The sequence below is a fragment of the Carettochelys insculpta genome, chromosome 16 (genome assembly GCF_033958435.1).
Source record: "Carettochelys insculpta isolate YL-2023 chromosome 16, ASM3395843v1, whole genome shotgun sequence".
Taxonomy (NCBI): Eukaryota; Metazoa; Chordata; order Testudines; family Carettochelyidae; genus Carettochelys; species Carettochelys insculpta.
The window spans coordinates 1452501-1468836 of record NC_134152.1 but is presented as its reverse complement, the minus strand read 5'-3'; the positions used below and the strand labels follow the sequence as shown (position 1 = coordinate 1468836).

Sequence of the window (16336 nt, the reverse complement as noted above, 5' to 3'; positions counted from 1 at the left end):
CTCCCAGGGGTTGCACTGGCAAGCCCCTTCCCTTAGAATCTAACCCGTTCTTTTCCAGAGATTCCGGCCATCAACCCGACCTCCGTGGTCACCAGCACGGAAGAGCCGGCAGGTGAGTGCCGCACACCCCGGGTACAAAAGACAGCAGCGGCAGAACACTCTCTGGGCACCTCGCAGGTCTCCCCGTCTAGCTGTATTTCCCCCGGCTGGTGCCAGAGGCCGCCCCGCTGTCCCCTGCTCTGAGAATGTGCTGGCGTCGACCACCAAGCAACCCCCTCAAGTCCAGCTTGGTCTCAGGGGGCAAGGTCTCCTCCCGCCAGAAACAGCATATGCAAATGAGGCTTAAATCCTGTTTATTTTTGGAAGCCAGCCACAGAAGCTTGACAGGCGAGCTAGCAGCCGGCCTGGAGCAGCCCCCTGCGGGAGGGGACCTGCGGCTTTCTCACACTGGGATTAGGAGGGCTGGTTTCCTTAATCTTGTCCAAGCACAAGAGCTTTCCCCAGAGCTCTGTGCCTCCTCCTCCTCAGGGAACGTGTGGTTTCCAAGCCCGCTGTTCTGTTCCAAGGCTCTCAGGCCATGGTGTCCGTCCCACGGCCGCGCTGTCCGGAGGCAGGGCGAGAAATGGATCAGCTTGCGGCACCAGGGCACTTGCTGAGTTCTCTTTTCAGAGCCAGCAAGGCCAGTCCCGAGGTGGGGGCCTCCCCTGACCCTGCCCTCCCACGCAAGGCCTGGCACAGATGCAGTCCTAGCGGACTCCTGAGAGTGGGGAGCGCCTGGCCTGCCCACGCAGGCAGAGAGCATGGCTGGCTGTCGCTGATTTCTGAGCATCCCTGGACAGCTTCAGCTGCGAATGGAGGACTGTCCTCCTGCGGCGAGCTCCTACCTGTCTGCATCCCCCTGCCCCTCCCGGGCTGGGCCTGAGCCAGCTGCCGCTTGGCTCTCTGAGGGGCAGGACAGCAGACTGGTGGCGGCACACCCGGGGGGAGGAGCAAGAGACGCCAAGTGCCAGCTGCATGGCGATTGCATGCTAAGCCCAGTGGGGCTGGGACAGCTTTTGGAGCCACAGCTGAGGACAGCAAGATCCAGGGCTCCAGCCTGGCAACCCGCCTCTTCTGAGTGACGTACTCCAGCTCCATCCTCAGCACAGGGTGGAAGTCCAGGCCTGGGGACGGTCCCTGATGTTGCCCGGGGGGTGGAGGTGTAGGGCTGCCGCTGGGCCCAGCTGCACCAAGGGAGAGGCTCAGAGCCAGGGAGGTGGCCGAAGCCAGGCCTGGAGATGGTCTCCAAAGGTGAATGGGTGACAGCCTTTCTCACCAGCCATCCCATCTGTCCCACTGCTTTGGGCTGCCCCAGGGAGTCGGGCCGGGGGGGTACAGAATTGCCAGGCCCATTGGCAAGGGGAGGCTCCATGCTCCAGAAGGGGCGAGGCTGCCCAAGCACCCCTTGCTGGACCTCCAGCAGCGCCTGGCACACCAGCCGTGGTTGAAAGGGCCTCAGGCTCCAGCCACGGCTGTTGGCACTGTGCTGGCAGTAGTGGCCCTGTGCCGCTTTGAATGGCTGAGCCCCTGGGAATTGCCCCCCATCGTCGGGCTGGGTCTGATTTCCAAGGCACAGCTCGGACTGCCCCCACCCTGTCAGGACATGTGCCTCTGAGATGGGCCAGTGCTCGCTCAGATGGGGCTCTGCCCCCAGCCCCGCTGGGCTACAGGGCTTCCCCCAGCTCCGAGGCTGTCAGCATAGGGGTGCCAGGCACACGTCTGTAGCTCGGCCCAGCATGCCCATAAGGAGCCTGTTGCGTTGCACCGCAATCCCGGCATGTGGGCGGTGAGTTCCCTGCCAGGCCGGCGGCTTGGGCCATGCAGCTGGGCTGGGCTGCGTCCTTGCCGTGGGCTGGCAGAGATCAGTGGGCCCCGTGCGGCTGTTCCCTCATGCATCTCTGGCTGGAGGAGTCTCGCCTCTCCCAGCCCCCAGCCCCTCGTTCCTGCCAGCGCCGTCCTGCGGGGGGGACTGGAGTAGCCGCACAGTCTGACATGGGGTGGGTGGGGCCGAGTGCTCTCCCAGCCGGAGCCCTTTGGCCAGGCCCTACCTTCCCCACTGCCAGGAGAGAGGGGTGGGCAGCCGCGTTCCAGCCCTTGCTCCCCAGCAGCTCCTTGCAGGAGGCTGAGCCAGGAGCGGGACATGGCAGCTGGTGCAGCCCATTCAGCCAGTCAGGGGCACCATTTTTCACCCCTACCTGGGGGGCAGTGGGCACCTGGAGGGATTTCCTTGGGCTTGGTTGTGTGGCAGGTGTGATGGGGCTCAGGGGTCCCCAGGCTCTGCACCCCGGCCGCAGGCAGGAGTGACTCTCACTTGGCAGGAGAACAGTGGGTTTGTTAGCCAACAGGGCACAGCTTCGTACAGAGGAGTCAGTGCAGCCAGCAGAGACGGCCAGTCTAACCCATGCTGGGGAGCGGAGGCCCCGAGGGGCCCCCGGAGCTGGGGCTTTGCCCCGTCCTTTGTCTCTCTCTCTCCCAGCCCAGACTCGCTGCTTCCAACTCCCAATTCAAACCCCTCAGGCTCCACCTCCTCCTTTGTCTGCAGCCCAGAGGTGTCACCTGGGCACCAGGTTACCCTCAGCAGGAGCCCCCCACCCTATATGAGCCACTCACACACACACATCACAGCAGGGAAGATGGTGGGGACCAAATTCAAGACCACTTCCCAGGTCCCTTGGATACAGGAGCTTTGGGGCAGTAGACGGTTTCCTCGGGACCACGACAGAAGGGAGGTTCCTTTGGAAAGGAAGGCTCAGGGTTTGTTTCCCACCAGTGCTGACCCCCAGACTTCAGTTACGCTTTGAGAGGAGTTAATTGATGCCCCCCCCCACACACGCACAGTGCTTGACAGAGCGGGTGGGTCCTGAGACTTGCAGCTGGCTAGAAATACAGCACACCCGGGGGAGGCCTTAGCGCGCACTTTGCTGCAGTGGAGCAGGTCCGGGTTACTCTGCCTGTAGTTTTATCGGAGGAGTTGGTGTGTTAAGTTTTCCAGCTTCTAGCTCAGATACTTCCAAGGCAGAGTCCACCCCGGGAGCCACAGAGATCCAGTTCTGGCCCCTCCTCCTCTTGGACGCACAGATTTTTAAAACCAGGGAGGACCACTGGGATGGCGGCTGATCTCCTGCCACGCGAAGCCCATCGCTTTGGGGGAGCTAGAGGCCAGGCCAGCCCAGGAATGGAGTGTGGGGCCTGCTTCTTCCTGGAGCCGCACCCACCGGCTGTTCCCGCAGGGCACAGAAGTGGAGTTCCGGTTCACAGCTGCTCGGCCAATTTTCACTGCGGAGCAGTTTTGTAAATAGAAATTCAGGGCCGTTCTCGGCTTGTCCTGCTCTGCTCCACTTCGGGTCCTTTCAGCCGGCGGCAGCATCTCCCGGTCTGTGTGCACCCACCCTGGGGGACTGCCTCTTCTCAGCACCGCACCGCCGGCTGGCATACTGTGTCCACCTCAGGCATCAGCTGGGGAGAGGCGAGTGGCTCTGGGGGGCCTGGATGTTGCCGCTGAGCAGGGCAGGCTGCCTGCCTTTGTGAGAGATGCCAAAGGCCAGGTGAGGCAGCTCTGCCCAGGCGGGGTCATGTGCACGGCTTCCTGCCCCCGCTCCCACACTTGCCAGTCGCAGACACCACATGGCTGGGCCGCTTGGGGTTCCCTTCCTGGTGTGCCCAGCTGGCCCTGGCCTGGCATTCTGCTTCCTCGTCCCCTCCGCCCCAGGGGAGCCGGGACCTGGATCCCCTGGGCTCAATCAGAGCCATCCCCGCTTACTGCTCAGACTCCCCTGCGCTCCTCACTGCCTTTCAGCCCACACGTGTCCCAGTCCAGCTGGCCCTGTTCTTATGGCAGCCTGGCTAAGCCTGTGCCACTGGCCATCCTTCTGCCCCAGGCCTTGCCCCCTGCGGGACGTCACCCACCAGTACAGAAAGGGTGTGGACACATTGGAGCGGGTCCAGCGGAGGGCAACAAAAATGATCAGGGAGCTGGAGCACAAGGCCTATGAGGAGCGGCTGAGAGATTTGGGGTTATTTAGTTTACAGAGGAGAAGAGGGAGGGTTGATTTGATGGCAGCCTTCAGCTTCCTGAAGAGGGGTGCTAAGGAGGACGGAGAGGGGCTGTTCTCAGTGGTGGCGGATGGCAGAACAAGGAGCAATGGTCTGAAGTTACAAAGGGGGAGGTGCAGGTTGGATTTTAGGACAAACTCTTTCCCCAGGCTGGTGGTGAAGCGCTGGAATGTGTTACCTGGAGAGGTGGGGGAATCGCCGTCCCTGGAGGCTTTTAAGTCCCAATTTGACAAACCCCTGGCTGGGATGATTTATTTGGGGTTGTTCCTCCTTCAGGCAGGGGGCTGGACTGGACGACCTCCTGGGGTCCCTTCCAGACCTAAGGTTCCGTGACCTGCTTCACCTTTCCCCAGCCTCAGACTAACGCCCAGGCTGGCTTCTATTGCCCTGGTGGGGTACAGTGCGCTGGGGAAAGGGGCAGCGGGTGCCAGGCAGACTTGGTGCTCGCCAAGCCCAGGTGTGGCGGGTGTACCAGCCCTGGTACCGTGGAAGTCGGTGGAGGTGCCGGGGTGCAGGTGAGAGAAGGGAAAAGCAGGGGGGCGAATGAGGCAGCCATCCCGAGACAGCAGCAGCAGTGCAGAGAGCCTGGCAGCCGTGTGCGCACAGCGCGTGGGCAGCGCGCCCCTCCTGCACCTGTTACCCCTCCCGCCTCCCCTGCCCTGCCGGCCCTGCTCTGCCCTCCTCCGGGCTCAGCCCTCGACCAGCACTGCAGCACAGCACTAGGGCAGCCCCTTTTCCACTGCTCTGCCGACTCCTCTCCCCCGGCAGCCATTGCCAGCACTCACACCCTGGCCCCCCTTTCCCTGTGGAGCCATTAACCCAAGGGCCAAGGCCCCCCGTGCATTTACTTCCCAACAGCAGGGCAACTGCTTGGGCCAGCCTCCCCCCTTCCGGATCTGCCCCACGCAGGTCGGCTTCAGCTCCCGGCCCGGAGGAAGCCTGGGGGCGTCTCCAGGCAGGAGCACTCCGGCACGCGTGCGTGGGGCTGTGTGTGCGAGGGCCCCACAAGCTCACCCCCCCCCCCCGTGCAGTGCAGTGACGACTTACGCACAGCATTGGTGAGCCCCCAGCAAAGCCTCCCCCACCCCCTGCCATTCTTTTCATCTCCAGGGCTTGCAGCGTCCCCAGCAGGTGTGGTACATTCTTTGAGGTGTCTGGAACAGTGTTTCATTGTTTCAAGCCTCCTGCTTTTCAGGTGTTTGGCTCCCCCTTCCTCCCCCGCTCCCGGCCCTGGCTGAGCCCTGGCTTTCCCCTCCGATCTCCATCCGCCCAGCTGGCGTCGCCTGGTTCCCGCAGCCCAGGCGTCCGATAGCGGTCTGGCCCCAAGCCCCCTTCCATCCAAGCGTCAGGCTCACTCTGGAACCCAGTGGTCAGGGCCCTGCTTTATTATTATCATCATTATTGTTATTTTAAAGCGTTCTGCTCTGCACTCGTTCTCCACTAGAATGAGCAAAAAGCGGCCGCGTGTGTCGCAGGGCTTTAAAGGAATTCAAAGTCAGCAGTAAAAGGTTTGCAGCCGTAACACCTAATTAAGTTACATCGCTCTTAAAACAAAATATGCCGCTTTTTTTACAGCCCAGCGAAGTAAACCAGATGTGCAAACTCGCTCGTGCTCCCACATGCCCACGGCCCACTGGGGCTCGTGCAGCTGCCCTCCGTGTTGGGGGGTTCACCCCTGTAGTGCCAGGGCTGGGGTTTGGTCTCTCTCCCTGGCTGTCTCCCCTACCCTTGCTCATGGTCTCCTGCACTCCTGTGGACTCCCATAGGACTGTCACTCACAGAGATACACCCAACATGCGCCACGACTTCCGGCTGGGTGGCTGGCGAGTGTCCCACGTCCGCCGTCTCTCGCACACACAACACACGCGCACCCCCGACATTCTCTCCTACACACGCTGCCTGCTGCTTCTCTCATTCCCTGGGGCGCTCCAGGAGCTCTGCACTGACATGAGTGGAATTACTCTGGTCTCAGGCCCCCAGGGACCCCCACGCCGTATGCTCGTATACCCCCAGAGCACACACAGACACCCCCAGCGCACATCCGCTCGAGTGCTGGCTCTCTCACACGCACCCCCTGCCCCCTCTGTGCTCCCACGAATAGCAGCTCTTTCCTGTCAGTGCCCACCTGGCCGAGTGCCACAGCCCCGGTCCCCCTGCTGAGCACGGCGCATTCAGAGCATTCCTGGGGGTGCTGGATGTTCCAGGCTGGGCTGCGGAGCCGCGGTTAAGTGGAAAAAGGCGTTGCAGGGCGACGGCAGGGAGGGATGGAGGGCGTGGGCTTGGGGGTCGGGTGGAGAGGCTGGGCTGGAGAATGTGTCCAGGTAGGTGGGGGGCGGGGAGTCAGTTTATTCACATCTGGGTTTAATCAGATTTTCCCGTGGGGCCGGCTGGCTTTCTGTGCAAGGCAGGTGAGCGTCACAGAGCTCTGCCCGGCTTGTGCCACCCCTCCGGGAGAAGGGAACCGCGCAGTGGCGTGTGTGCTTGGCGCCAGTCAGAGACGGCTAAGCGCAGGCGCGTACCTCACAGCCGACGCCAGAGCCACTTCCCAGGAGCTCTCGCCTTGCGCACACGCGGGCAGCAGCGGCAGAGCTCGGCTCAGTACCACCGGTGAGAAGTTGGGGCTGTCCAGCCCTCACCCCATTCTCAGGCCTTCACCAAGCGCTGTGGCCCAGCCTGGGGGCCGGGGGCACTTCTCACAAAAGGGTCTCCTGGCCACGTAGGGCCTTGGGGTGCCACCGCAGTCCCTCCTGTGGGCTGCCTGGCTCTAGTCCCCAGCGGCTACACCAGGGCGTTGGGGGCACTGCAGAGGCGATCGGGTGCTGCGGCTGGGGCAGGCGTGGAGGTCAGACTCCATCGGCGGGTGGCTCTTTCTCACCTTAAATTCCAGGACATGTACGAAACCCCCGGCAGGCAGCGAGCCCAGGGCCCGACTCCTCTCAGCCCACTTTGACACCAGTGGCTCCGTTTGGCTCCTCTGCGAGAGGAGACGCACAGCCTCAGCTTGTCGGTGCTGTGGGCTCACGTTGCTGCTCTGGCCTATGCGACACCTTTGTGCTGGCGTAGCCGTGTCAGTGGTGCGGGGATTCGTGCCTAGCATCGCTGTACTGGCAAAACCCTGGGGCCTGAACCAGAGAGGTTACACAATGCAAGCTCCCTTTCACCAACAGCTTGTTCCACCCTGCCCAGCCCCTGTAAGGGCTACTTCTACTGCTCTGGGAGCACAAGGGGGCTGGGAATTAAATATACCCCACTCTGAGGCCACATTCCACGACCAGAACAGGCTCAAGTGATCTGAATGCAGCTGAGACTCAGGGGCCATGTGGTGGGATGGGGTGGAGGGGACAGGCAGGTTTCTTGGTGCTTTTTTAAAGTTTCTTACATAAATTGAAGCAGAAATTAATTTTATATTCTAGGAATGTTCCTCGGCACAAAACAGACATTTATAAAAAGCTGAAATTATTAATTCCAAAAACTATTTCCAGGCTTTCATAATCACATTTTTATTATATTAATCATGACCATAAATCCAGAGCAGCTTTTTCTTTTTTTCTTTCTGCCGGGGCTGGGGGGTGGCTGCAGGGGGGCAAAGATGCTACCTGCGTGTTCATGTCTGGTTTATTCTCCGATTTTTATCGCCCACCTGTCACACCAGGTCCTTGGCTGCCCCCCCCCGCCCCCCCAGACTCAGATCCATGGCTCCCCCTCTTCAGTTCCATCCTGCAACTCCTGGCTACATCGACACTACAGAGATCTTTCAAAAGACGCCCTTCTGGAAGTTGTCTCCTGAAAGCCCCTCTTTTGAAAGAGAGCGTCCACACACAAAACAGGGGATCAGAGGAGTGATCTGCCCTGTCAAAAGAGAACAGCCACACAGCCCCCGCTGTTTCAAAAGAGTGGGCCAGGGATTGAAAAGTCAGATGCCATGAGGCCTGCTCTTTCGAAAGTAGGGCCCTACACGCTTTCTTTCAAAAGAAGCGTTCTTCCTGAGTCGGGCGTGGGAGAGCGCTGTCGAAAGGAGCGCCGCATTCCCTCGATTTGCTTTCGAAAGACGGCGCTCTGTGTGGAGACACACGGCGGGATCTTTCCAAAGAGTCCCCTTCTTTCGGAAACTCTTTGGAAAGAACTTGCTAGTGTAGACGCAGCCCCTCTGTCTGCATTTCATCCCCAACTCTTCCTGCCACGTTACACTGGGGACTAGGCCTGGGGCAGCTGTGGGAAAGCAACAGACAGTGAATGCCTCTAAGCAAGGGCAAGCTGGGGTTTGCACCTGTTGGGTTAAACAGGTCCCCCACGCCCCTGCCCTGGTGCCAATGCAGCTCACCCTGGCCTGCGCTCCAGCGGCACAGCACAGGACAGCACAGCGTCTCTCGACCCTTCTGTTCCCTCACTGCTCCTCCTTCCCTCCTGGGACACTGGGAGAATCTTCAACAGCTTACACCCCACTTGGAAACGTGCCAATGGACTGGGGCTCCCGGGTGCCTGCTGGAGGTGGGTGAGGGGACCCCAGGACGCCAGGAGCCAGGTTCTTAAAGATGCAGATGGAAAACAAATGGGACTGAAGGGCGTTAGGCACCTCAGTGCTGTGGCAAATACCATTCAGTGCCTGTCTGTATCAGTTGGAACCAAACAACTTTGAAAATCCAGCCCTTTGGCAGCTTGAAAACTTCATCCACTGTCTCCTCCGCCCACTTCCCCCATCATTTCTTAGTGAGTCCATTTCCCCCACCCCACCCTGCTGCCAACCTCTCCCCCCTGGCCTCTGCAGCTCAGGCCAATGAGCTTCTGGCAGCAGAGTGTGTGGGGAGACTGGCAGGGTGGTGCATCCTGGGGAGATCGTCACAGCATTTACAAGCTAATAACCGTCTGTTTAAAGAACTTCTTTTTCCTCTGAAACCCTCCTGGTCTCTTCCAGAGAAAGCGCTCAATTCCCTAGGAACATGTTTTTCTAACTAAGTAGATTAGTTTACATCTTGTGGCATTTAAAAACATTATTGTTATACCAAAAAAAGGAGAGGCTCAGATTTATGGCTTTTTCTCTGGCCTGGTATCCCTGGCAGTGCATGTTGGCTTTAAAGGCCATTCCTACAAAGCCCTTCCAGCTGCTGGCTGTGCTTTGTCTCTCCCTGGCTTCCCATCCACCCGGGGCTTCCCATCCACCTCTTCTTCCCACCAGGGCTTTGTCGCAAGACTGCCATGCAGTGGCTGCTGCGGGGAGAGGTGTTAGCAAACTGGACAAACCAGAGAAATGGTCAGAGATAAACAGGATGAAGTTTAACAAGGAGAAATGCAAAGTACTCCACTTAGGAAGGAACAATCAGCTTCATACGTACAAAAAGAGAAGTGACTGTCTAGGAAGGAGTACTGCGGAGAGGGACTTAGGGGGTCATAGTGGACCACAAGCTAAATATGTCAACAGTGTGATGCTGTTGCAAAAAAAGGCAAACGTGATTCTGGGATGCATTAACAGGAGTGTTGAGAGCAAGACCCGGGAAGTCATTCTGCTGCTCTACTCAGCGCTCATTAGGTCTCAGCTGGAGTATGGTGTCCAGTTTTCGGCACCACATTTCAAGAAAGAGGTGGAGAAATTGGAGAAGGTCCAGGGAAGAGCAACAAGAAAGATTTAAGGTCTAAACAACATGAGCTCTGAGGGAAGATTGAAAGAACTGGGCTTGTTTCATTTGGAAAAGAGAAGACTGAGAGGGGACATGATAGCGGTTTTCAAGTACCTCAAAGAAGGTTACAAGGAGGAGGGAGAAAACTGTTCTTCTCAGCCTCTGAAGAGAGAACAAGAAGCAACGGGCTTAAACTGCAGCAGGGGAGGTTTAGGTTGGACATTAGGAAAAACTTCCTAACTGCCAAGGTGGTCAAACACTGGAATAAGTTGCCTGGGGAGGTTGTGGAAGATACTGGAGATATTTAAGAGCAGGTCAGACAGACACCTCTCGGGGATGGTCTAGATGGTGCTTGGTCCTGCCATGAGGGCAGGGGACGGGACTTGATGACCTCTCGAGATCCCACCCAGGTCTAGAGTTCTGTGACTCAAACTGTCACTCACCCTAGCCTCTCCCAGACCCATCTGTGCCGCACTGGCAGCCCCGTGAGGGGACTGGTTACAACACAGTTGTCGTTTGACCCCCTTCCAACACTGAGAAAGACAGTGGTGTAGCAGGGACCGAGCCAAGTCCCTGTAATCAGATTGACATTGAGCCATGTGTGCCCACCGAGCACTGCCCACCCCCTTCAGCTGCTCCCCGCCCGGTGGCTGGAAGCGATTGCTAGCATGACCGGCCCCAGGGCCTTCTGCGCCAGACGGGTGCTGCTCTCTGAGCCGTACGGCTGTGATTCTCTCTCCCACAGAGTTGGCCTGGAAGCACGCGTAGCCAGTGCATGGCCCAGTGGGGCTCTGGCTCTCATGGGGGGCTCCCGGCGTTAGAGGTACAGGTCTGAGTGAGGCAGGGGAACAGACACAAGCATGAGATCTTGACTCACCTTGAGCCCTGTTCCGGACAAAGCCTCCAATGCTGCATGCGATGCCCCGGGACAGGTGTGGAACAACCAGGCCAGGCCTGCGCTGCCCAGTTAACCTTGGTGGTGCGTACCTGGGGCTGAGCAGACACGTTAGCCCAGCAACATCTCAGAGCTGCCCTCTTTGGCTTAGCCATGGTCTCCACCATGGCAGCAGGGAGAGGGTTCTGGATGCCACTGTAGGGCAGGCGTCAAAGCAGTCAATCTATGGTACCGACCAGGAAGCAGGAGCTACAAAGCATCCTTAGGACTCGGGGCACTGCTAAATCACCATGTCTTAAATTGGTGCATTGCACAAGGGCCCTACAACTGGGGGCCAGGCAAAACCGTGCCAACAAAATAATTGGCTGTTGAGAAAAGCCATCACCAGGCAAATGAACTTTTTTCTCCCAAGCAGCTCAATTTGCATGAAAGCTCATTTTGGAAATGGGTTTCAAAACATGTCAAAACATCCCACTGGTTTGAAATTTATTTTATGTGAAGTCACGTCGAAAAAATAATAAATGGCCAAAATTGCAAGGTTTGGCTTGCATCAGAATTTCATTTTGTGAAAGCTTGTTCTAGTTTGGCTTCTCCTCCGGATTTAGTAGTAGCATAAGTCTCTTCCGCTCCTCCGTCTTGGTGCATAGGCCGTGGACAGCCACTCACCAGCACCCCCTGTCCTGGGCCACCTTTTCCAGTTCTGAGCAGGTGTATCCCGTCTTTTTAGCATCTGCCTTCAGGTTGGGATGAAAAAAATATTTCAAGCTCTCCGAAGATTTTGTGGAATGGAAAGTCTGTGTTCGGAGTGGCTCTACCATAATCGCAGCCAAAGGGATGGGCTGAAATCTGGCCCTCGCAACTGGGGCACTGGGGCCTGAAATAACTTCTGTGCAAGAGACAAGGCTTTCCAACTGACCAGCCTGAGCAACCAGCTCACAAAAGAGCCCAAACGTAGCCAGCAGTTTTCAGATAACCTTAGTCATAGCAAGTGACGATGCACCCAAGGCCTCACCTCGTCGTCGTGCTGCCTCAACAGATCAGTTACGGGGTCACAGCATTGTTATCCTGCACAAGAATGGACACTCAATTAACCGTTGTAGCCATAGTACCAAAGCCTGCAGTGCAAACCTGTGCAGTGCTGTTGCGAGACGGAGGCGTGCCTTTCACAGTAGTGAAGGGTCTGACCTGCAGACTCTCTTAAACTGCTACAGAGACGTTCCTGTACTTTTAATCTGCTCCTTAGTTGTCTCTCATTCAGCCTTCCCATTTGTAGGCAGACCCGTTACCTCACGTGGTCGTCTCCTTTAGCCTTGCTTGCGTTATTCAAAACCCAGCAGGGACACGATGGGCTTCCTTCTGGTCTTTCAACCCCTGGTGTAATCAGGAGTCACGGTGGTGAGCTCAGCCAGTGAAATGCTCTCCTGTTTCCTCTGAGGCAGCCCTGCTCCACCGGCTGGCGAGTTGGGTTAGAGTTGTCGGGGGTTAGCCAAGAGCCCCCCGCATTATTCGGGGAAAGGCCTGAAAAGAGGAGGTGCACAGCAGTGAATTTTGCCCATGAGGCACAAACATTAAAAGCCCGGAGCCAGGTCAGAGTCCCTCCCCTCTGGCAGCGGCTCGGAGGCCTGCGTGGTAGGAGCAGGATGTCTCGGACCATGGCCGTGTTTCCAAACGCCCTTTGCAAGGGCACTCGGGCAGCCACGCGGCGGAGAAGCCAAGGCCCTGGAGAATGAACTCTGGTCTCTCTCTAGAGCTGCCATGGTTCCGGTGCCTTGGTGGCTTGGGAAGTGTTCAGTGAAACCCCCTCTGCTGTGCTTGGGCTATGAGTAAAGAGAGAGACTGGAGCCCTGGGGCCAGCAACCAAACATCCTCTGCCAGCGCGCAACCCCAGTGGGCATGGCCTTGTCAGATGGGCTGCCGGAGCGTGGTGCTGGGCGCCCCTGAAGGAAAACCGAGAGCAGAACAAAGCGCAGCAGGCAGAGCCCCGTGGCCCCTGGGCTCCACAGCGCGGAGAGGTGGGCAGGGCAGGCGGGGGCGGAGGGCAGCACTTGCTCCCCTTTGCTGAGGAATTAGCTTCGTGCTGAGCTGCTTTTATCAGTGACAAATTTGGAGCGGGCAGCGCAAAGGCTGGAATAAAAGGGAGCTGGGAAGAAGGGGAGAAAGGCGCGGCCCCTGGGGGCCGGTGGTGTTTCTGGTTTGCTTCCCTTTCTGTTCTGGAAGTTGGCGTTCGGTTTGGTTTCTTTCTCTCCGATCTCTCCGGCAACCGCAAACAAAGAGCGCTTCGCTGCCTGCTTGCCCTGTCCCAGGGGAACGGGCGCCGAGCCGGCCAGAGAGCGGGCCAGGGAAGAAAGGGAGAACGATGGGCAGAGAAAAGCCCAGAATGTGCAGCAAGAAACAAATGCAGCTGTCCCAGGCCGGCAGCAGGAGAAAGAACTGGGGAGGGAGGGGGCTGCTTTGGGGAGCCGGGGCTCAGACGCTCTGGGGAGAGAGACTGCAGAATGGCTCTGCTTCCCAGGCAAGGCCAGGGCTCCCCGCAGCAGCCACGCAAAGGCTGGCCTAGGGCGTGAGCCCAGCCCCAGGGATGGCAACGGAAGGGGAAAAAATCAGAGAGCACAAACAGTAACAGGGAGAAAGACGTGCCACTCTGTGTACTGTCAACACAAAAAGCAGTCCAGTAGCACTTTAGAGACTAAGGAAATAATCTGTTAGGTGATGAGCTTTCGTGGGACAGACCCACTTCTCCAGACCAGACAGTCCGGTCCCAGCAGTGCCAGGCCCCCAGCCCACGCCAGGCAAGCAGGCAGGGAGTGTGTTCTGAGGAGCTCCCTCTGCGGCCTGTGTGCCAGGGCTGGGGAGGCGCCACAGGTTCAGATGTACCTTTTGCCCTTCTCTCTGGGGCTGGGCTCTGCTGTTCCTGCTGCCACTGTACCCAGAGCCTGGGTGTGACCCTAGACTCCAGTCCCCTTCTCCTCCCACGCCCCATCTGCAGGCTGGCCGCACCCTCCTGCCTTGATTCCACCAGCTCACCCCTAAAATCTGTGCCCCTCCAGGCCTCTCGCCTGCTGCTGGTACGTCTCGTTAGCTCTGCTGTTTTACTGTCTGCGGCTGCGGTACGGTGCGCTGGGAGAGCTCAGCTGATGGCGAAGGAGCCCCATCAGCTGGGGGCTGGCTCAGCGCTCTGGAGACACTGAGGATGCAGGTTGTCTGAGAACAGCTGTGTGAACTGATGTTGCCTTTTGCTGGGCTTGGCCCCAAGGGCTTGGTGTTGTGGTGGGATGCTCACAGGTTGGTTCCAGCATGCACTGCTGCTGGTGAGCAGTGCAGGCTCCCCTGAGACGCTCCGGTGCCGAGGCGTGATGGTTTGGCTTGCACGGGGCTCCTCTGAAACCGCTCAGTGCTCAATTTGCTGTGTTTCGTCTCTGCAGACTGTGACTCGTACTGCAAGCCAGCCAAAGGCAACTACAAGATCAACATGAAGAAATACTGCAAGAAGGATTACGGTAAGCAGCTCCTTCCCACCCGAAGTCAGCCTTGCAGGGAAGGGCCAGTGGACACAGGCAGCCTGGCCTTGGACGGGCGAGCCCCGACCTGAGAGGGGAACCAAACTGGACTGCCCCACTCGGCGCTACCCGAGCCCCTAGGTGGGTCGTGCTCTCCTGGAGTCAGAGGAGAAATCAGTCTGTGTTTACTCCATCCACACTTCCCCCAGCCTCTGCGCCTCTCCTGTTGGGCCTCAGCCTAGCCAGAGATCAGGGCGCCCACAGAGAGGCTTCCAAGGTCAGCTGGGACCGTGAGTGGTTGCCATCGGCTGGTAGTTTGATGGCCCGGGGTGGTCTCCAGCCAGTGGCTACATCCCCCATCTTTCCTCAGCTGAGCCTTGCCCTCAGCACCCGAGGGGCAGTCAGGCCCCCTAGCCGGTAGAGCTGCTAAGAATTAAGGGCCATCTTGTCAGTGGCTTGGCTAGGCCATTGGAGGCAGGAATCTGAGCACGTGGTGCTGAAGCATCAGATATGTCCAAGTCAACCCCAGCGTCAGCGAGGGGAGAGCCAGACCTTCCCGCTCTTTTTGCTGCCTCGTGACTTCCAGGGCCAATGCATCTCCTTTCCGCTCCAGCGTCCCCACTGTCCTGCCCCTGCCACAGGCAGCTGGTCAGCAAATTCTCAGAGCCGTATAACCGCCCCACGCAGGTGAATGTCACTGACCAGCGAGGCTGGTCTGGAAGAACAAGATGAAGTGGCAGCTGGACGTCCTGCAATGCAGGTGCAGTTTGGGCAGCAGTAGGCTGCCTCTGCTGAGCACTCAGCAGTCCTGGTTGTCCTCTGGCCCACAAACAGCTGTGCCCTGGGGACTGGATGCATTAGGACTCATGGGGATAGCAGTGCTGGGTAAGACTGGGCTGAAAATGCTGATCACTTTTCACTGGAAATTTTGGAAACTTTGAATAGGGACGGGCTAAAATTTTCCATCACAAACAAAGTTAATTTTTTTTTCATTTTGTGTGGGAAATTTTAGCAAAACCAGACATTTTCCATGAGCATTTTTGGTTTCCTCACAAAGCCATTTCTAACCCCCCAAAACCGTCTAGAGGGAAAAATTGCAAGCGCCGTTCAGGCCAAGTTACCAAGTGTGGTGAGACCTTGCAGACCTGGGCCACTGAGAAGCTACCGTGAAACAGGCCAGAGTATTTCCCTAAAGGGCAGGCGGGTGGGTCCCCTCTCAGAGCAGAAACAATCCCACAAGGTATGAGTCATGGAAATTGGCCTCTTGCCAGAATAAGGTGGGGAGGCATCACTGCTGACTTGCGTCACTCTCAGCGTCATGCCTTGTCTTCCCCCTAGTTGTCCAAGTGAACGTCTTAGACATGGAGACAGTGGCCAACTGGGCCAAGTTCACCATCAACGTCCTTTCAGTCTACAAATGCCGGGACGAGCGTGTGAAGCGCGGTGATAACTTCCTGTGGATCCACATGAAAGACCTGGCCTGCAAGTGCCCCAAGATCCAGATCAGCAAGAAGTACCTGGTCATGGGAATCAGCGAGAGTCCCACGGACCGGCCGGGACTCATGGCAGACAAGAACAGCCTGGTCATCCAGTGGCGGGATGCCTGGACCCGGCGCCTGCGGAAACTGCAGCGGCGGGAGAAGAAGGGGAAGTGTTTGAAACCCTGATGGGTTTGGTGTCTGCCCCACCCCTGAGCGCTCTTGAGACTCTTTCCCAGGGACTCTGTATATATATGTGAGGGGAATGGACTCTGTAGTGTATATTTGGCGATGGGTTCCTTCATGTGCGTGGGCCCGGGCCAGGGTGTGCCGGGGAGGGGAGCAGGGCCGCAGTGTTAATTAAAACAGCACAGTAGTAACAAGGTGTTAACGAAGAGGGAAGTGGCGGGAGAGCCCAGTGCTGGTGGGTCTGAAGTTGCTCAGAGGACATCAGCCAAGGCCTCTCTGTCTGGGCCCCGCTCCTGTGGGCTCCTCTCTTTGTTTCCAATCCTGCTTCCCATTTGGTGAGAAGCTTCCATGCCCAAACTGTGCCCAGTGTCCGAGTGCAAGGCCTTAGCTCTTCGCTTGGCCTCTGCACAGTAGGGCACGGACTAGCCTGAGCTCTCCAGCCCCCTCCCCATCCATCACAGCTGGGACTGGCCTGATGTCTGTTCCTGGGTTATGAGGCTGGAAGAGACCTGGCCCTCCTGCGTAGCACAGCCCAGAGAACGTCCCTGACTGACCGTCCCCCACTCCTGTCTC

General features: G+C 58.1%; 1 protein-coding gene across 5 annotated transcripts in view; it reads left to right on the top strand.

Annotated features, from left to right (window-relative positions):
- The window catches only part of NTN3 (netrin 3), a 74968-nt gene that overhangs the window by 56890 nt on the left and 1742 nt on the right, over positions 1-16336 (top strand). For all 5 annotated transcript variants that reach the window (XM_075010558.1, XM_075010557.1, XM_075010559.1 and 2 more), the window contains 3 exons: positions 59-112; positions 14022-14096; positions 15435-16336. The exon at positions 15435-16336 is cut by the window's right edge and continues 1742 nt beyond it. In XM_075010558.1, the coding sequence (XP_074866659.1) occupies positions 59-112; positions 14022-14096; positions 15435-15763 (458 nt within the window). In that variant the 3' untranslated portion in view covers positions 15764-16336. The remainder of the gene's footprint in view (positions 1-58; positions 113-14021; positions 14097-15434) is intronic.